Genomic DNA, 18574 nt, shown 5'->3' with positions numbered 1-18574 from the left:
TGCTACTGCTACTGCTACTGCTGCTTTCACTACTATTACTGCCACTGCGACTACTACTAACACTACTACTATTTCTACTACCACTGCCACTGCCACTACTACTTCTACTAACACTATTACTGCCACTGCCACTACTACTACTACTAACACTATTACTGCCACTGCTACTACTACTACTACTACTACTACTACTACTACTACTTCTACTAACACTATTATTGCCACTGTTACTACTACTACTACTACTACCACTACTACTTCTACTAACACTATTACTTGCCACTGCTACTACTACTAATACTTCTACTACCACTACTACTACTGCTACTTCTACTGCGACTGCGACTGCCACTACTACTATTAGCACCACCACCACTACTACTACTACCTCTACAGCTATTTCTACTATTACTATTTTGTTCAGGATTGTTTTTAATATACACATAAAACAAACAGGGAAATAAAGATAGCCAGTGACTCAGCGGTTCTGACATCTAGGGGAAGTTCATTCCACCAGCTCGGTGCCAGAACAGAAAAGTCTTGATGTACAGTACACCTACCTCTTACCCTGGGAGATGGTAGGACCAGTTAAGCAGTGCTGGTATATTTGCTGTTCTACTACTACTGCTATCTCCACTGCTACTGCTACTTTAACTGCTATTTCTACTGCTATTACTACCACTACTACTACTACTGCTAATATTGGTATAAAGCTGCTCCTGCTACATTTACTAGCTTTATCTAGCAGCACCACCACCACTACTACCTCTATTGCGAGTTCTACAGCTACAACTACTACTACTACATTTAACACTACTAAAGCTGATGATGTTGCTGTATTTCAAAGCATTTCAAAGGCTCTTTGCTTTGTTTTCAATGGACTGCACCAATTTTTCAACCTTGTTGGGATGCGTTTAGCAGTGCTTCTGTTATTTATCACCATCAGCATGCACAACACAAACACGATGGAAACCATCCACGACATTAAGCACTTTCCATAAATGTTTATTGACTCGCTGCCCCACAATCTGCCCTTATTAGTAAGTTTGGCGTAAACAAGTTTTCCGTTTAGGGAAATGTGCTGAAATTCTTTTCGGTGATCAGACATATGCTACAGATAGATATTAGTTTGAAAAATTGTGTAGTATTCCTAGTATTTCTGCTAAGGAAAGAAATCAGTATTATTCATTATGTAAATTAAAAATGGGGCTTGGGAGAGCTGTGAGGATTTTCACTGTTGGACAGACATTTATTTGGCCTGCAGTTTGATATATATCAGCACAGTCTGGCATAATTTCCACTAATTCCTCAAGTTTATGGCATGATATTAATTCACATGAGGCGGCTGAAACATCAGTCCGCTCCATATTCCTAAGATGAATGTCTCTCTCATGAGCACTTTATTGAGCAGCACTGCTGTAAAACATCCCATACTTGAACACCTTATTCTGGCAGATTGCTGGAGTGAGACACCCTGCCTCAGGTGCCCTTCATATGCTCTGGAAACCTTGTTTTGCTTCTATTACCCACAAAGCACCTGGGGCAGGTGTGTGTCAGAGAGTGGAGTCTGATAGCGGAAACGGGGGAAACTGCAGCAAGCGGGATTTATTGACTACCACATGGCGATGTAGAGAAAGGGACAGGAAGGACAATAGGGATAATGTTGCAAGGCCAGGTGCTGAGGCGTAGGCTCTTAGCGAATGGCCCCACACACACGCACGCACACACACACACACACACACACACACACACACACACACACACAGGACAGTTTCTGTCACACCTGCACTATGGTGCATATCAAAAGCATTCAAGGGTGTTTCGATTGCTGATAAGATCTTGCTTGCCTGCCTGTGTGTGTGTGTGTGTGTGTGTGTGGGGCCCTAGAGGTTAACTTATCTCTGATCCACTCAATCTAGCAGTAGCAGATGCTACCGGCAAACACATTTCTTTCTCCCTTTTTCCTTACAAGCTCATTTCACAGACAGCTCCTCAAAAAGACCTTAACTTCACCTTAACAGCACACACACACACACACACACACTATCTATTTATCTATCTATTTAGCACTACCATACACACACACACATACACACACTCTATCTATTTATCTATCTATTTAGCACTACCATACACACACACACACATACACACACTCTATCTATTTATCTATCTATTTAGCACTACCATACACACACACACACTCTCTGTCTTTTGTTGTACCTAAATTTTCAACATTATTTCAATGTTGAATGTGTAAAAAAAATAGATGTAAAAAATAAACAAAAAATGTTCCTGCTAAAGCTGAAATCATTCAAAAATACTCACTTTTAATTCATTTATAATGCATTTTTTTGTCACAACAAAAGCTAAAGAATGTAAAAGAAATAACGAAATAACTAAAAAATAAATAAACATGATTCAGTGACTACAGTGACTCTAACAGGAAATGGATGTAGTTAAGCGAGGAATGTAAGTCAGCCCCCTCCCACATGTCCTAGAATTCACTAGGCCAATGCTAATGGTCTTTAATACTCAAAATATCATTTCAGACTAGACTTTTTCAAAGAACTTATACTCTGCCACTCAAGAAAAGTGTTTGAGCCTGGTCTCTAAATCCATTTAAGATTTGGTCATGTGTGGTGAGCATAGAAACCTGATCCACAATCATATAAATACAGTTAGAATGTTTATCTACGTGTGTGTGTGTGTGTGTGTGAGAGAGAGAGAGAGAGAGAGAGAGAGAGAGATAGAGATGTCACAGAGGCTGGTGAAAGGGTGAAAGGTCACGCTTCCCATTTACTCACCTCCTCATATGTCCACACGCCGCTGGCCAACTCCACACAGAAGATCACCAACAGACTGCCAAAGTACTGTAGACAACACCAACATACACAAATGTGAATAATTCAAACCTGGATATTAAAAATAAAACAAAATTTGGAATCATTGGCTCCACCCACTATCTCTGTAACATATATGTGATAAACAGAATTGAAAAAAAAAAAATCAGAAATAAACTCAGTCCACTTGCTGAACCAGAGCTTTATTACAAAACCTACTTTGTAGAACATTTCATCACTGCTGAATCCCCAGTTCTGATTGGTCAGAAGGAAGGTGCCGATTCATTTTCAGCTCTGGTGTTTATATAGGTTTATAGGTTTATGTTTATGGGCTTGTTTTTCATTTGTTGCAGTGTGTCATTGTTTCTATAGCGATGCTGCACCAAATCTAGGAAGATCTCAACAATGGACTTCCGCACCTTAAAGGTGAGCACAGATAGAACTAGGAGGAGCTTCTTTTCAGAGGCCATTCAGGCCCTCAACCACGAGAACACCTAGAATCTGGACCCTTTCTGGACTTTTCAGGATTGCCACAACACCCACTTACACAACCGTACTTTGACACTAATGCACAATTTGCACCACATGCACATCTTGCACTTTAACTATATATAATATATATGACATTATGTTCACAATCACTGCATCACATTCAGGTACTACTTCTATTCTTCTTTAAATTGTATTCTCTGACTTTATTTTATTGTTTTATTCTCTTTCTTAAAGAAATTGGCTATTTCTAAATGAAGGACAGTCATAAAAAGCCTATTAATACTTTTCAAAACGTTGTGCAACAAACAAATGTATAAATGTACATATGGTGACATTCATTTAGCATATTTGGAGTCTCTAGTGTCAGAAGTAAGGCTGTTCCTTTAAGTTTTTGAACCAGTTTCCAGAAAAATAATAAGGCAAATAATTGTCAAATTTTCTACAGTGTATTTCTCTGGGGTTTTAAAATTTGATACCCACTTCTGCCCTCTGTGCATAGATTTCTCTCTGTGCTTCGGGGTTTTTCTCAGAGTACTTCAGTTTCCTCCCCTAGTTCACCTAAAACATACATTGTTGGCTGTCTGGCATCTCTAAATTTTCCACAGTGTGTAAATGTGTGCGTGAGCATGTATGATTGTGACCCTGTGTTTGATAAGCGATATAGATAACGGATAGACGGATATTTCTGCAGTGTAAGAGAAATAAATCCTAATTGTTGATTATTTTCCTATACCAGCATATCTTTCATTCATTCATTCATTCATTCACTCATTTTCTACCGCTTATCCGAACTTCTCGGGTCACGGGGAGCCTGTGCCTATCTCAGGCGTCATCGGGCATCAAGGCAGGATACACCCTGGACGGAGTGCCAACCCATCGCAGGGCACACACACTCTCATTCACTCACACACACTACAGACAATTTTTCCAGAGATGCCAATCAACCTACCATGCATGTCTTTGGACTGGGGGAGGAAACCGGAGTACCCGGAGGAAACCCCTGAGGCACGGGGAGAACATGCAAACTCCACACACACAAGGCGGAGGCAGGAATCGAACCCCCAACCCTGGAGGTGTGAGGCGAACCTGCTAACCACTAAGCCACCGTGCCTCCCTAAAATAGATTATATAAGGAATAAAACATGACAAGATATGCTGGGGGGAACGGTGGCTTCCTCCCCCGGTCCAAAGGCATGCATGGTAGGTTGATTGGCATCTCTGGAAAACTGTCCGTAGTGTGTGAGTGCATGAGTGAATGAGAGTGTGTGTGTGTCCTGCGATGGGTTGGCACTCCGTCCAGGGTGTATCCTGCCTTGATGCCCGATGACGCCTGAGATCCGTGACCCGAGGTAGTTCGGATAAGCGGTAGAAAATGAGTGAGTGAGTGAGTATAATCTATTTTACTTTTTCAGAGGAAAGCTAAAAGGGTCTGATGGTTGTTTTATTGCATTTCTCCACTATTTGAAAGTTGGATAAAGTGTTTTGGAAAGACTTTAAAACTTAAATCCATCATTTTTTGTTTGGTCGAATTCAACAACTGCCCCAAGTCTTCCATTATAAACGTATCTGGAATACACAATAATGTTATTTTCTTGTGACTATACTTTAAAAGAGTCAATGGTAATCATACACAAAACAGATGCTCTTCATAGACATTCGGTTGAAAGGCTCTGGAGTATTCCTTTAAGGAAAGAGAGAGAAAATTGATATTGCCGACTTAGAACGACGAGAAGATGAGTGTTTGAGATGGTGTATGAGAAGGGGAGAGAGGGATCCCCGCATGGTCTTATCTCATCTCTTTCTAACTGACTGTTAGCATGACTGATGGGTCAGTATGATGAGGACACACCTGCAGAGCTTTCATACTGTGATAGAGATGAAAGTTATTCTGTACTCACTTCACACACAGACACATGCTGTTGCACATCCATTTGGCCTACACATCCAACTTAGCACTCAAACTGTCAACTGAACACACTGTGAGGCCTTATTAAGATGAATGTTCTTGTCAGGACCAGGACTTGGCAGCGAGCTTGTGGCGCAGACCTGGCTGACTGTGTTTATTTGGAAACTCCAAATATTTGGGTTAAACAGATGTTCATTGTAGTGCTACGATCCATTTGCTATTCATCACACACACACAAACACACACACAAACATAATATAAATATCACTTAAAATGCAGACTACTAAACCCCTGACATGGCTTTTACACCTCCACCAACTAAACATCTCACCTCTCTAAATCTAGAAAATGTGAACTTTTAACCTGCTGATCATCTCTCTCATGCTGTCTTTCTCACTCTTTCTCTCTCTCTCTCTCTCTCTCTCTCTCTCTCTCTCTCTCTCACACACACACACACACACACACAGTACCTGTGAATATGAGCAGATGAATCTATTTATGAATCTAATATATTTAATAATATATTTAAATATATATTTTACAACATATTTTTATACCAGCATAATATCAAACCCACCATGCAGGCGAGACTCCACTATGCTGCCCAGTGCCATGTTCTGTGCAGAAACCTGACTAACTAGGCTTAAAGTTGGTTGCTAGCATATTCATATAATGCATGGAATGTATGATGTGCATTAATATTAAGGGAAGCTAATGAACAGAGGTGGGAGTAAGTCACACATGTGCAAGTCACAAGTAAGTCTCAAGTCTTAACCTTCAAGTCTCAAGCAAGTCCGAGTCAATTTTTGTGAGAGTCAAGTCAAGTCAAGTTAAGTCACTGCTTTATGTCAAGCAAGTCAAGTCAAGTCGCAGCTTGAGTCAAGCAAGTCACTGGCAAGTCGTACAGATGTTTGATGATTTAACTAAATGTATATATTAAACAAAGTTAAATCTACAGTATTTATGGACTATGAGAGTTTTATTTGCAACAAAAATGATTATATGCATTTATTTTTAAAAGGGGTCCACATACAGGTGAGTTGTAAATACAATAAAAATCTAAAAAATAATAAAAATCAAAACTACAAAGAATAAGATGTAAATGTAACTGAAATAAGGCCAACATAAAAGCATGAAAAGTTTCAATATGCCTCAAACACGGCAGAAGACCATGGAAAAGTATATATAAAAAAGTACAATGGTTTCTATGCAACCAAATGGCATTTTTTGAACAAGCATTCCCTTTTAATGATGAACATACATGTAGATATTTTGAGGAATGTTTGTAACCAAACCATTGACGAGCCCCATTCACTTCTATAGTGGGAAAAAAGAATACTATGGAAGTGAATGGGGCTCATGAATGGTTTGGTTACAAACATTCCTTAAAATATCTTCCTCCGTGTTCATCTGAGCAAAGAAATTTATACAGGTTTGTAACATCATGAGGGTGAGAAAATGATGTAAGAATTTTCATTTTTTGGGTGAACTATCCCTTTAAACTGAACGTGTGTGCGTGTGCATGCGAGACAAGAATATGGCTGTGCTTGCAACTCAGAGGTTTTTTATTTTTATATTTAGGTTTTTTATATATAAAATAATTGAGAACTTTGTCACTCAATTGTAAGCGATGTGGTCACATTATCACCCCACCATGGCTGAATACACGTTCAGCAGGTGCACTTGATGCAGGGATGGCCATAACTCTTACCGCTACCTTTTTTGCATGCGTTCAAAAACAAATTAGAAAAAAAAAAAAAAAAAAAGTTATTTCGAGTCATTTAACTCAAGTCACAAGTAAGTCTCAAGTCATGAATGTCAAGTCAAAGTCAAGTCAAGTCTTTTTTTAATATTTGTCAAGCAAGTCTCAAGTCTCAAATTTGCGACTTAAGTCTGACTCGAGTCAAGTCATATGACTCGAGTCCCCCATCTCTGCTAATGAATATATGAGTCTAGATAGCATCTTTATTTTCACACAATATTTCTTTCGTATTAGAACCTACAATCACGTTTAGCGGGAGAAAGTGGGAGAAAACTGGATAATCCAAAGAAAACCCTGATAGACACATTGAGAACAGGATTTTTGAAACAATGATTTATGAAGCCTAGCTAAGAATTAAAACAGAGACAAATCTGTGTACACTCAGTTCAGTTATTAAGCTACAAATCATGGGAAACTCCTACTTACTGACTACCGACATAACCAAAGTTCTGTGCGCACTTCATGTAAACAGTACGTATATGTGTCTGTTTGAAAGCAGAGATGTGCTTGTCCCTGCTCTCTCTATGTGTGCATTGCCAGTTGGTGAATAGAGGCTGTAGGAAACTAAAGAGCCTCTCATTTTTCCCTTCCAAGTCATCCTGCTTTATGCCTGGATAGACTTACCTATTGAAGCTGTGTGAGATAATAATGCAGGGTAGCTGTAACCCAAACCCAGACAGGCCAAAGTGGAGAAGGGAGAGAGGAGAAGCAGTGAATAAAGCAATGAATGGAACGACCCATAAAGGGGAAGAGCAAGGCAAGTGGGGAAAGACATCCCAGAAATCAGGGTCCTCATCTGGAATACGAGGTAGCATTGAAAAACACAGCCACTCTTTTTAGTCCAGCTTCATATTACAGCTGGGTCTCTACTGTTACAGTGACACTAGGAAGGAGGATTTTTGTGCAATTGGATAACCACTTTTTCCACCAATATCACCCAACGCTTAGGAACATATCTTTTTTTATGTAACCAGACCATAACAGGTCACAAGGTAGTTGTACAGTCTACTTGCACAGACAAAGTTGCTCTGAATTAATAATATTTATGGCATGTAGTGGACACTCTTTGCAAGACAGCTTACAGAAATGGGACCTACTTGGAAAATGTGAGCTTATACTGGCACACACTTGCCACAGTCCAGATACCAACATGCCAAGACATTGCTATTACTTGGAGACAGTGTGGATACATAAGTAAAGTAAATAAGAATTTTTGTGAAGACACCAAGGAACTCATTAGATGTTCCAATACCGGGGCATAACCTGAGAGTGCTGTGGCTAGCAGAAGGAGTCAAGCGGTACTTGTAGTGAGACCAGCTAGAGAAGCAGTGTGCGACTGGACTGTAACCTTCATTTTGAGGGGGAATGGTCCAATTTAGACTCAGGTGAATTTAGATGCAGATAAGCATCAGGTATTAAGTCGATGTGTTCCAGATGTGACACGATACAAGCAGCAACTTGGATATCCTATTTTTTTTTTACAAAGGATGAGTAGGGTGTCCTTAGTATGCAGCACATACTGTACCTATATAGTACATGAAGCCAACTGAAAAGAACATTGCAGAGGACCAAGAAGTGAGCCTTGAGGGACACCTCTGCATTTACATTAAACTTATTTGCCTAACATTTAAAAAAATGGAGGCAACTTGGTGTTTCTGGTATTTAAACTCATGATCATCCAATCAGGTGCCCAATGCATTAAATACTGAACCAATACTGAGCTTTGCATGGACCAAATTTGAACCCTTGTTATCTGTTACATACCTGAAGACATACTGCTATGTAGGTGGAAAAGCACAATAAGTGGCATGGCTTGTGGATTTCTTGAGTTTAATTGGCCTTTTGTCAAATTTCTGTCTCTCCCTCTCTCTGCTAATGGCCCATAACAATCTTAAAATACCATCACATAACAAGCCATTGTACAGAATGCTAATCCACAGCACTCAGAATAAATCTGTGGGCAAGGCTCTGTTTTGGCATTCCTCACCTGTCCATCGCTTTAATTGATGTGGAGCCCTGAGGCTGTAGCTCGCACCTCCTCTCTGTAAATTGCTGTAACGTGGGCCATAACTTATCCTCTTGGCTATTTGCATGTTTTATGGCCTTTTTAAACTGCGGGAGTAAACCACTACAAGCTAACAAAGAGGTTTCTACTAGCACATCATGAATTCTGTCCAGCCCATTACCACAGTGTGGCCTCAGGAAAGAGGGCAAGGCTGAGCTTGTACAGACATTTACAACATAAATGATCAGAAAGCATGACAACCTGAAGCGCCCTCTTAGGCAGGATGTGTAAACTCAGATAGCGGGCTAACTGATGCAGAAAGAGACCAGCTCCAGCTCTGGATGCAAAGCCGGACTAGACGATAACCGTCAGTATGTACATATGTCGATCATAGCAGACCGATCAAATGTAACTGTTTATAAATGTTGACTTTAGTCATGTACTACAAGTCTATCATGACACACAATTCTCAAACCCTTTGGTAAAGTGCATCCTTGTCTCTTGATGTAGAAAAAGGGAAGGGCTCTGAATAAATAAACAGCATTTATGGCATACTTTATTTTCATGCATTATAATAATTGCATTAAATAATTGCATGCATTATAATAAGTGCTGTTTCTTGCTTGCTTGTTTGCTTTCTCTCTCTGTCTCTGTCTCTCTCTCACACACACACACACACGCACACACACATACACACACACTCAAAACCCCACATGGAGACATACCCAGGAGAGGAGTAGCAGATTGCATTTCAGTGTGCCACAGTAGCCCACCATGGCCACGATGATTAGGAAACAGCACACGGCGATGACAACAGGGTGGACCGCAGGGGAGTATGTGAGGACCGCTGCTTCTTCCAGCCTACAAAACAGACAAAGAGAAGGAAGAAGGGAGAACTGGGAAGTTATTCATTGGCAGTCTTTTTGTTTATTTATCAATCCATCCTGCTGTCTCCCCCCTTCCATCCTGCCCACTGCATCCTCCACTCTCACAGGGCTGCATTTTTATTAATCCACCAGTTACAAGTAAATAATGATTGCACTCAGTAGGAATGTAAGCCTCCAACCTCTCACTCCCTCTCTTGGTCTTTTTGTCCTAATGTCTCAATGATACATAGCTGGAAAAGGACAGGAGAAAGCCTTGTTGTGTAACCTAGATATTTTGGATGAGTGTGAACCACCAGTGATTCCTTCACACACACACACACACACACACATACACACACACACACGCACATACACCTTTTCGCTAAACAAAAAAATCACATTTTGCACCATGTGGTTGATTTTACTCTCTTGAGAGAGGGTACTAATAAACACACACACACACACATTCAAGCATACCCACCATGGGTACAAAACAGTGTGAAACTGAAATACTCAACTCAGCTGTTATCTCATTATGTGGCATCCGTTCAGGGCAGATGAGATTTTCATTGCTGTTAAATGGAACTGAGTCAGCAAGTCAGGAAGCTGCAGCTCTGGAAAGCTCATTTTGCCATATTGCAATCATGTCTTTACACATTCTGCTTTCCGTTTATTTGCGGCAACCGCTGCAAGATCGTGCGCCGACTAAATAGTGTCTCACGGTGCTAAATTACACCTCTGAAAGAAGATGCAGAAGATAAATGCCAGCTTCTTAATTTAGCATTTCACCTTAGGAATTTGTTCTGGGTCTATTTTAGGGGTGAGAATTTTTGGGTTAACTGATAATCAGTTTGACTCACGATTCATTGGATTAAAAAAAAGGTTATATAATTTATATCATTAAACATTATATATTATAGAAATTCTATACTACAGCACTGTTGCTTATCTTCTTCTATTGTTCAACCTTTAGTAATTTGCATATCGGGCCGTATCATTGATCCAATTTGCATGATCGTGCTCCAAGCTCATACTTTTCTTTTCTTAGAGAAATCATAAACCAGTCCATGTTTTTGAAATAAATACTGTTTTAACTGCCACAAAATCAAGCTATATGTAAAATCTGAATAAATCAAATCAAAAGCAAAGTAAACGTAATCTAAACAAGGTGTTAACTAATTACTCCATTAGACATAATGCTTTGGTGTGCAGAGATATTTTGAGCTGTTGATTCAGGTTCTGTTGTTTTATGTAGCACTATGGTCCTGGAGAAACGTTATATATGGTTGAAATGACAGAAAAAAAAAACTTCTTGAGTCTCTTGACTTGACTTGACTTGACTCAGGTGACCTGCTGATTAAAATGACCAGACTGTTGGTCATAGACGAAGCCGTTCACACATACCCATTCACTCCTCGCAAATCTCACCTGGTGTCTGCAGTTAAGGTGAGCACATTGTTCAGGTAATCTCTAAGCCAAGCAGCAACTCCCAGCACACACAGAGCCATTAGCTGTGGAGAGAAATAGGCTTTAGTCTGGCAGCACAGAAAAGCATAGGTACATGCAACACGGTGTATGACTCTGTAACTACATCTCTTCCAGCATTAAAAATTCAGAGCCCTCTAAAATCAAGTTGCGATTCTATTGGTGTAAGGCTACTGTATGTCCTGCTGAAATCCAAGTAGCACGGTTTCGTTTGTTGGCCCTGTTGGAATTTTTGGCTGTGAAAGTGACACCCAGCACTTATCACATTTAATTCCCTAAAATAGTGTGTAGCAGAATGTGAAACATGCAGCACAGGCTTGGTTGGGGTCAAACAGGCAGTCCGCTTCATAGAGATATGGCTGCAGGGCTTAATAAACCTTAATTCAGTGTGCAGTTGTTGAGACAGGCGTATGGAAGGCCAAATGGATCAGACGAGTAGCACAGAGAACCTAAAAGAGGTTGTTTTTATCTGTTTATGGATGCGGGAGAACTATTTTAACATACTCAGCAAAATAAAAGACCCTCCTATAATAATATTCTTGGACTTGGATTCTCAGATACAATATTTCATGTGCTATTTGGTAAGCTGTTTGTTTAGAGGGATAAGGCTTGAATTTAAGGTAGATGTAGTATTATGATTTGATGTAAATATAAATCATAGCAGGATATAATAGTGGTAATACAAGCTTTTCTCTGACATGAAATTGGGAATTTGCTGTGTATGGATATTTAATCATTAAAACAAACTGTGTTTATTTTGGAGCTGAAAGTGAATCTATTTTCTCAAAGAGAACCATCTGGATATTTATCACCAGCGGATAAACAATGGCTTCAGATTGAATCACATGCAAGCTTACTTAGCCAAGTCTATTGTTGACTGCTTTGCTTACTTTTGTTCACACTGATCTCTCGACACTGCTAACCTGTGACTGCTGGGAAAACCTCGAGGGTTGCCATATCCCCTAGCTCTCACCACAGCATTCTAACAAGCTAGGATATGTGAATGAAAGGATTTTACTACACTGTGCTTGTATATGTGACAATAAACACATCTGTTTTTCAGAAAACAGGTGTATTTGGTGTATTTTTTTTGAAGGGAAAAAGTTGTGTTAATGAGTATGAATTGGCTTTCTTTCCAGTTTTATTGACTAGTTGTTTGCTCAATGATGATTATAGTTTCAGCTCTTGCTAGATCAGCCATTTTAGGAAAAATTGAGAAAATGCACTTATCAAAAAAAAAAAAGATCTGCCTAAACCAATCAAGTTCTCAGGTTCCCATATTTGAGTAGTAAAAATAATATACATGGTTTTATCTTAGATCAGTGGTTCTTAAGTGATTTTGTAGCAATTGTATGCCATTTAAAAAATAAAACATACTTATAAAATAAACCGCATTTTATCAACATAATCCGGTTATTTAAATTTTAGCTTCAGTCTTTAAATGCGTATAAGTTCCCAGGTGGTCTAGTGGCTAATGATGCCAGTTTTCTCTGCCACACAAGGAAGCCAACCCAGGCACTATGAGTTGAACAAACCAGTGTAGGATAATAGCCATATCAAATAACAATAAAAAACAGTATTGCAGTAGAACAACCAACTTAGTTCCGATGCAATAAAGAAAATTTGTCTTTGTTTTGCTGTGTTTTTTGGGCATTATTGGGCTGGTTTGAGATGTAGTTTGGCTGGAGTTTTTTTCTGAGACCTGGCAATGCTGTTACTTTTCTATAATAGTGGTTTATTTTAATCTTTTGATTTGCAGCATTTGGCAGACTCTCTTATAGAGAGCAGCTTACATTTATATCATTTATACAACTGATGGTTAAGGGACTTGATAAAGGACCAAGCAGTGGCAGCTTGGTAGTCCAAGGATTCAAACTCACAACCTTCCATTCAGTAGGCCAATGCCTTAACCAATGAGCTACCACTAATCCTTCACCTGGACCTATTTTCATTAGCATAAGGATATGTTTTTGACGAGTAACTCAACAAAAAATGTAATGGTTGTTGTGACGTCCATGACTGTACAATAAACATCACAGACATCTGGTTTTGCAGACCAGTTTGAGAACCACTATGTTTAGAGATTTATGAGAAATTGGATCCTGTATGAATGCAACTAAATAATATTAGTGTCATAAACTCTATTTACAGCACATGAAGCCTCTTTTCTAATTGCTATACATGAATCATATGCAGGTTAATGAAAATGTCCAGTGGCAGGTTGCCGTGTCACTTACTGGACGCATGTCTGTGTGGTGCAATAACGACGTTAATAGCGTTAATCCCCACACAAATCACACACGTTTATGTTTTCCTGACAGTTATCGAGGACAATTTGAGTTCAAAAACCTCTTAAACCTCCGAAAAGGTCTGTTTTATGGATTTCCTAGATTAAAAAAACATTTTTGAACTTATAGGGATTATTTCTGACTAAAGTTCATGACCACCATCATGTCAACAGTGTTAAATAGAAAATTAGCTTGCCAGTTTGTTTCATGTTGCTGTGGTTTAGATCTCTAAAATATCTCTAAATCAAATTTAATTGCATTACATTTCGATAAAAAAAGGGATGTTTTACTAATAGATTCTGCTTTTAATCCTCCAGACTGGTACATAAGGTACGCAGGTGAGTATTTGCCGCTCACGCGCACTGAAAATTAAGCATTTTTGCACCTTTAGGCGTCCCACAATCGGTGTAACGCGAGCGGCCCCTCGACCACCTGCTGCCGTCCCCGGACTTTTTGGCACAAACTGCAAGAACTGAACCCATTATTTAGTGCAGTAGTGTTCAGTCTGGGACGTTGCGCTTACCCAGAACAGTAAGTTGATAGCGTACAGCAGACAGCGCAGGCACTTCACCGAGTCCTCTCGGGCCATCGTGCACGCGCGTCATTCCTCATTCTACCGCTCTGACGCTGTTCACCGTGCACGCGCTCGATCCGCTGGCAGATTTTAAAAACAGCAATAACAAAAAAAATATATATATATATTTAATACGTTGAAACAGTGCATGGATAAAATAAAAAACTCCTTGGACTGTCACATGGCTTCTCAGACACCGATTAGGGTTAAAAGTAAAGATCCGAAAGTGATGTGTTGACACGTGCAGCGCGCTCGAGGACTGTGCGTTATATCCGTGGGAAGTTTTCTTTTTTCCCCAAAACAGGTGGTTTGTTGTTTCCTCGTGCGTCAGGAGGGCCGATGTGCGCGTGAATGGGTTCTCATGGCGAAAAACAATCCCAAAGCCATTTGAATAGAACTGCAATGTTGCACCGGCGGTAATAATCCTCTTTCATTTAAATGCCTTATTTACTGGTAATATACGTCTGGTGTATAAGTAGAGCTGAGGTATAACAAGATCCGAAAGTGAGTTGCACGCGCTGTGTTCAGTATGGGACAGGCTCTGTCAGTTCAACTTATGCGTGTGGGAAGTTTAGGAGAAACTATCTCTCTCTCTCTCTCTCTCTCTCTCTCTCTCTCTCCTCTCTCTCCCTCCTACCCCCACCTAGTGTCAGCCTCCGGGTCCTAAAGGCGATCTGAATGCGTCTTCATTAGCTTTAACATGTGCATAAACAGAAACAGAGCATTCATTGATTGCACAGAAATTACCCGGATGTCGTCATATATGTCATGTATTGTGCAAAAAAAGAAAAAAGTGCACGAGCACAGGCCACTCAGTCGCATAATTCCAGATGTGCAGATGCAACACTAAGCACGAGGTGTTTTATACTGAATGTCCATCACAGACATATACAACTGAATTGTTTTGATTATCATTTTGATTGCATCGATTAGAATTATTACAAAGAATTGATCACAGAAATTGAAAATAACAGAGATTTTATGCAAGGGAATGTAGCTATAGGAAACTACAAAAAGTTGCTAGAAGTCAACAAATCACGTCATGATCTATGTGTATTTAATGACTTTTTGTGATCATTGGCATGGAAATGGAAACTGGAAGATTAAAAGACAGTACTATAGTAACATTTTTATTTTATAAGGTTTGAAAGAAATAGATTTTGTACCACAGCATAGTTGAATGTTGAAAAGTGATAATACATTATTGCTTCTATATTAACAGCTAATACACAGAAACTCTACATAATCTAAGGCAAAAAATATCCAGATAAAATAATATGTATTACAAAGTAGAACCTATAACCACTTATGTGGTGATGGATTTGTTAGGAAGAATTTATTTAGCATGTATTGAAGGAATTTCATTTGTTTATTACAGTCACAGGTAATTGAGTATTTCTGGTTTTGTTTTGTTTTTGAGAGAGAGTGAGTGGGGGGGGTGAGAGCGAGAGAGAGAGAGAGAGAGAGACAGAGAGATAGTGGGAGAGGGGGGGTGAGAGAGAGAGTGGGAGAGAGAAAGAGAGAGCGTGAGTGAGGGAGAGAGGGAGAGACATATTTACCAAGAAGTACCACAGTACAACAACAGTAATGACATATTTACCAAGAAGTACCACAGTACAACAACAGTAATGACATATTTGCCAAGAAGTACCACAGTACAACAACAGTAATGACATAGCTACCAAGAAGTACCACATTACAACAACAGTAATGACATATTTACCAAGAAGTACCACAGTACAACAACAGTAATGACATATTTACCAAGAAGTACCACAGTACAACAACAGTAGTGACATGTTTACCAAGAAGTACCACAGCACAACAATAGTAATGACATATTTACCAAGAAGTACCACAGTACAACAACAGTAATGACATATTTGCCAAGAAGTACCACAGTACAACAACAGTAATGACATAGCTACCAAGAAGTACCACATTACTACAACAGTAGTGACATATTTACCAAGAAGCACCACAGTACAACAACAGTAATGACATATTTGCCAAGAAGTACCACAGTACAACAACAGTAATGACATATTTGCCAAGAAGTACCACAGTACAACAACAGTAATGACATAGCTACCAAGAAGTACCACATTACTACAACAGTAATGACATATTTACCAAGAAGTACCACATTACAACAACAGTAATGACATATTTACCAAGAAGTACCACAGTACAACAACAGTAATGACATATTTACCAAGAAGTACCACAGTACAACAACAGTAGTGACATGTTTACCAAGAAGTACCACAGCACAACAATAGTAATGACATATTTACCAAGAAGTACCACAGTACAACAACAGTAATGACATATTTGCCAAGAAGTACCACAGTACAACAACAGTAATGACATATTTACCAAGAAGTACCACAGTACAACAACAGTAATGAGATATTTACCAAGAAGTACCACAGTACAACAACAGTAATGACATATTTGCCAAGAAGTACCACAGTACAACAACAGTAATGACATAGCTACCAAGAAGTACCACATTACAACAACAGTAATGACATATTTACCAAGAAGTACCACAGTACAACAACAGTAATGACATATTTACCAAGAAGTACCACAGTACAACAACAGTAGTGACATGTTTACCAAGAAGTACCACAGCACAACAATAGTAATGACATATTTACCAAGAAGTACCACAGTACAACAACAGTAATGACATATTTGCCAAGAAGTACCACAGTACAACAACAGTAATGACATAGCTACCAAGAAGTACCACATTACTACAACAGTAGTGACATATTTACCAAGAAGCACCACAGTACAACAACAGTAATGACATATTTACCAAGAAGTACCACAGTACAACAACAGTAATGACATATTTGCCAAGAAGTACCACAGTACAACAACAGTAATGACATATTTGCCAAGAAGTACCACAGTACAACAACAGTAATGACATAGCTACCAAGAAGTACCACATTACTACAACAGTAATGACATATTTACCAAGAAGTACCACATTACAACAACAGTAATGACATATTTACCAAGAAGTACCACAGTACAACAACAGTAATGACATATTTACCAAGAAGTACCACAGTACAACAACAGTAGTGACATGTTTACCAAGAAGTACCACAGCACAACAATAGTAATGACATATTTACCAAGAAGTACCACAGTACAACAACAGTAATGACATATTTGCCAAGAAGTACCACAGTACAACAACAGTAATGACATATTTACCAAGAAGTACCACAGTACAACAACAGTAATGAGATATTTACCAAGAAGTACCACAGTACAACAACAGTAATGAAATATTTACCAAGACGTACCACAGCACAACAACAGTAATGACATAGATACCAAGAAGTACCACAGTAAAACAACAGTAGTGACATGTTTACCAAGAAGTACAACAGTACAACAACAGTTATGACATATTTACCAAGAAGTACCACAGTACAACAACAGTAATGACATAGCTACCAAGAAGTACCACATTACTACAACAGTAATGACATATTTACCAAGAAGTACCACATTACAACAACAGTAATGACATATTTACCAAGAAGTACCACAGTACAACAACAGTAATGAAATATTTACCAAGACGTACCACAGCACAACAACAGTAATGACATAGATACCAAGACGTACCACAGTACAACAACAGTAATGAAATATTTACCAAGACGTACCACAGTACAACAACAGTAATGACATATTTACCAAGAAGTACCACAGTACAACAACAGTAGTGACATGTTTACCAAGAAGTACCACAGCACAACAACAGTAATGACATATTTACCAAGAAGTACCACAGTACAACAACAGTAATGACATATTTGCCAAGAAGTACCACAGTACAACAACAGTAATGACATATTTACCAGGAAGTACCACAGTACAACAACAGTAGTGACATAGATACCAAGAAGTACCACAGTACAACAACAGTAGTGACATAGTTATCATAAAGTGACACAGAAAAGCCAGTCTTGTCACATTTACCAAGAAGTAAAACCTTCTTACTTCTTTACTATGAAATATTTCAGTAAACAGGAAACAGGAAACAAGACCATGTCAAATACCAGACAGTTACCAGACAGCACAAAATTACAATATAATACATTTGTTACAAGACTTTTAATAGAGATACACTATGTATGTATACTGTAAGTCTCAGACAGAAGGCACTGGTTTAAATAACTTCCCATTAACACTGTCCAGGCTTTAATCCTCTGCATTGTAGACAGTTGACTGAGTGGCTCCATAGACATAATAGTACATTTAGGTGACAACAGATGCAGATATTTTGATCCAAAATGAACTGGAATACAATCTAAC

At 39.0% G+C, this 18574-nt stretch overlaps 1 protein-coding gene across 2 annotated transcripts in view; it reads right to left on the bottom strand.

Annotated features, from left to right (window-relative positions):
• Positions 1–14819, bottom strand: part of tspan12 (tetraspanin 12) — a 23514-nt gene extending 8695 nt beyond the window's left edge. Inside the window, exons 1-4 of one of the 2 annotated variants that reach the window (XM_060889621.1) lie at positions 14171–14819; positions 11303–11385; positions 9734–9869; positions 2808–2873 (exon numbers count right to left, since the gene is read on the bottom strand). In XM_060889621.1, the coding sequence (XP_060745604.1) occupies positions 2808–2873; positions 9734–9869; positions 11303–11385; positions 14171–14236 (351 nt within the window). In that variant the 5' untranslated portion in view covers positions 14237–14819. Of the gene's footprint in view, positions 1–2807; positions 2874–9733; positions 9870–11302; positions 11386–13937; positions 14126–14170 lie in introns of those variants that run through there. The other variant, XM_060889622.1, reaches the window with a different exon arrangement.
• Positions 14820–18574: the final 3755 nt, after the last annotated feature.

Source organism: Tachysurus vachellii, chromosome 16, assembly GCF_030014155.1.
Source record: "Tachysurus vachellii isolate PV-2020 chromosome 16, HZAU_Pvac_v1, whole genome shotgun sequence".
Taxonomy (NCBI): domain Eukaryota; kingdom Metazoa; phylum Chordata; class Actinopteri; order Siluriformes; family Bagridae; genus Tachysurus; species Tachysurus vachellii.
Note: the sequence above shows the minus strand (reverse complement) of the source record. Positions and strands in the feature narration are given on the sequence as shown.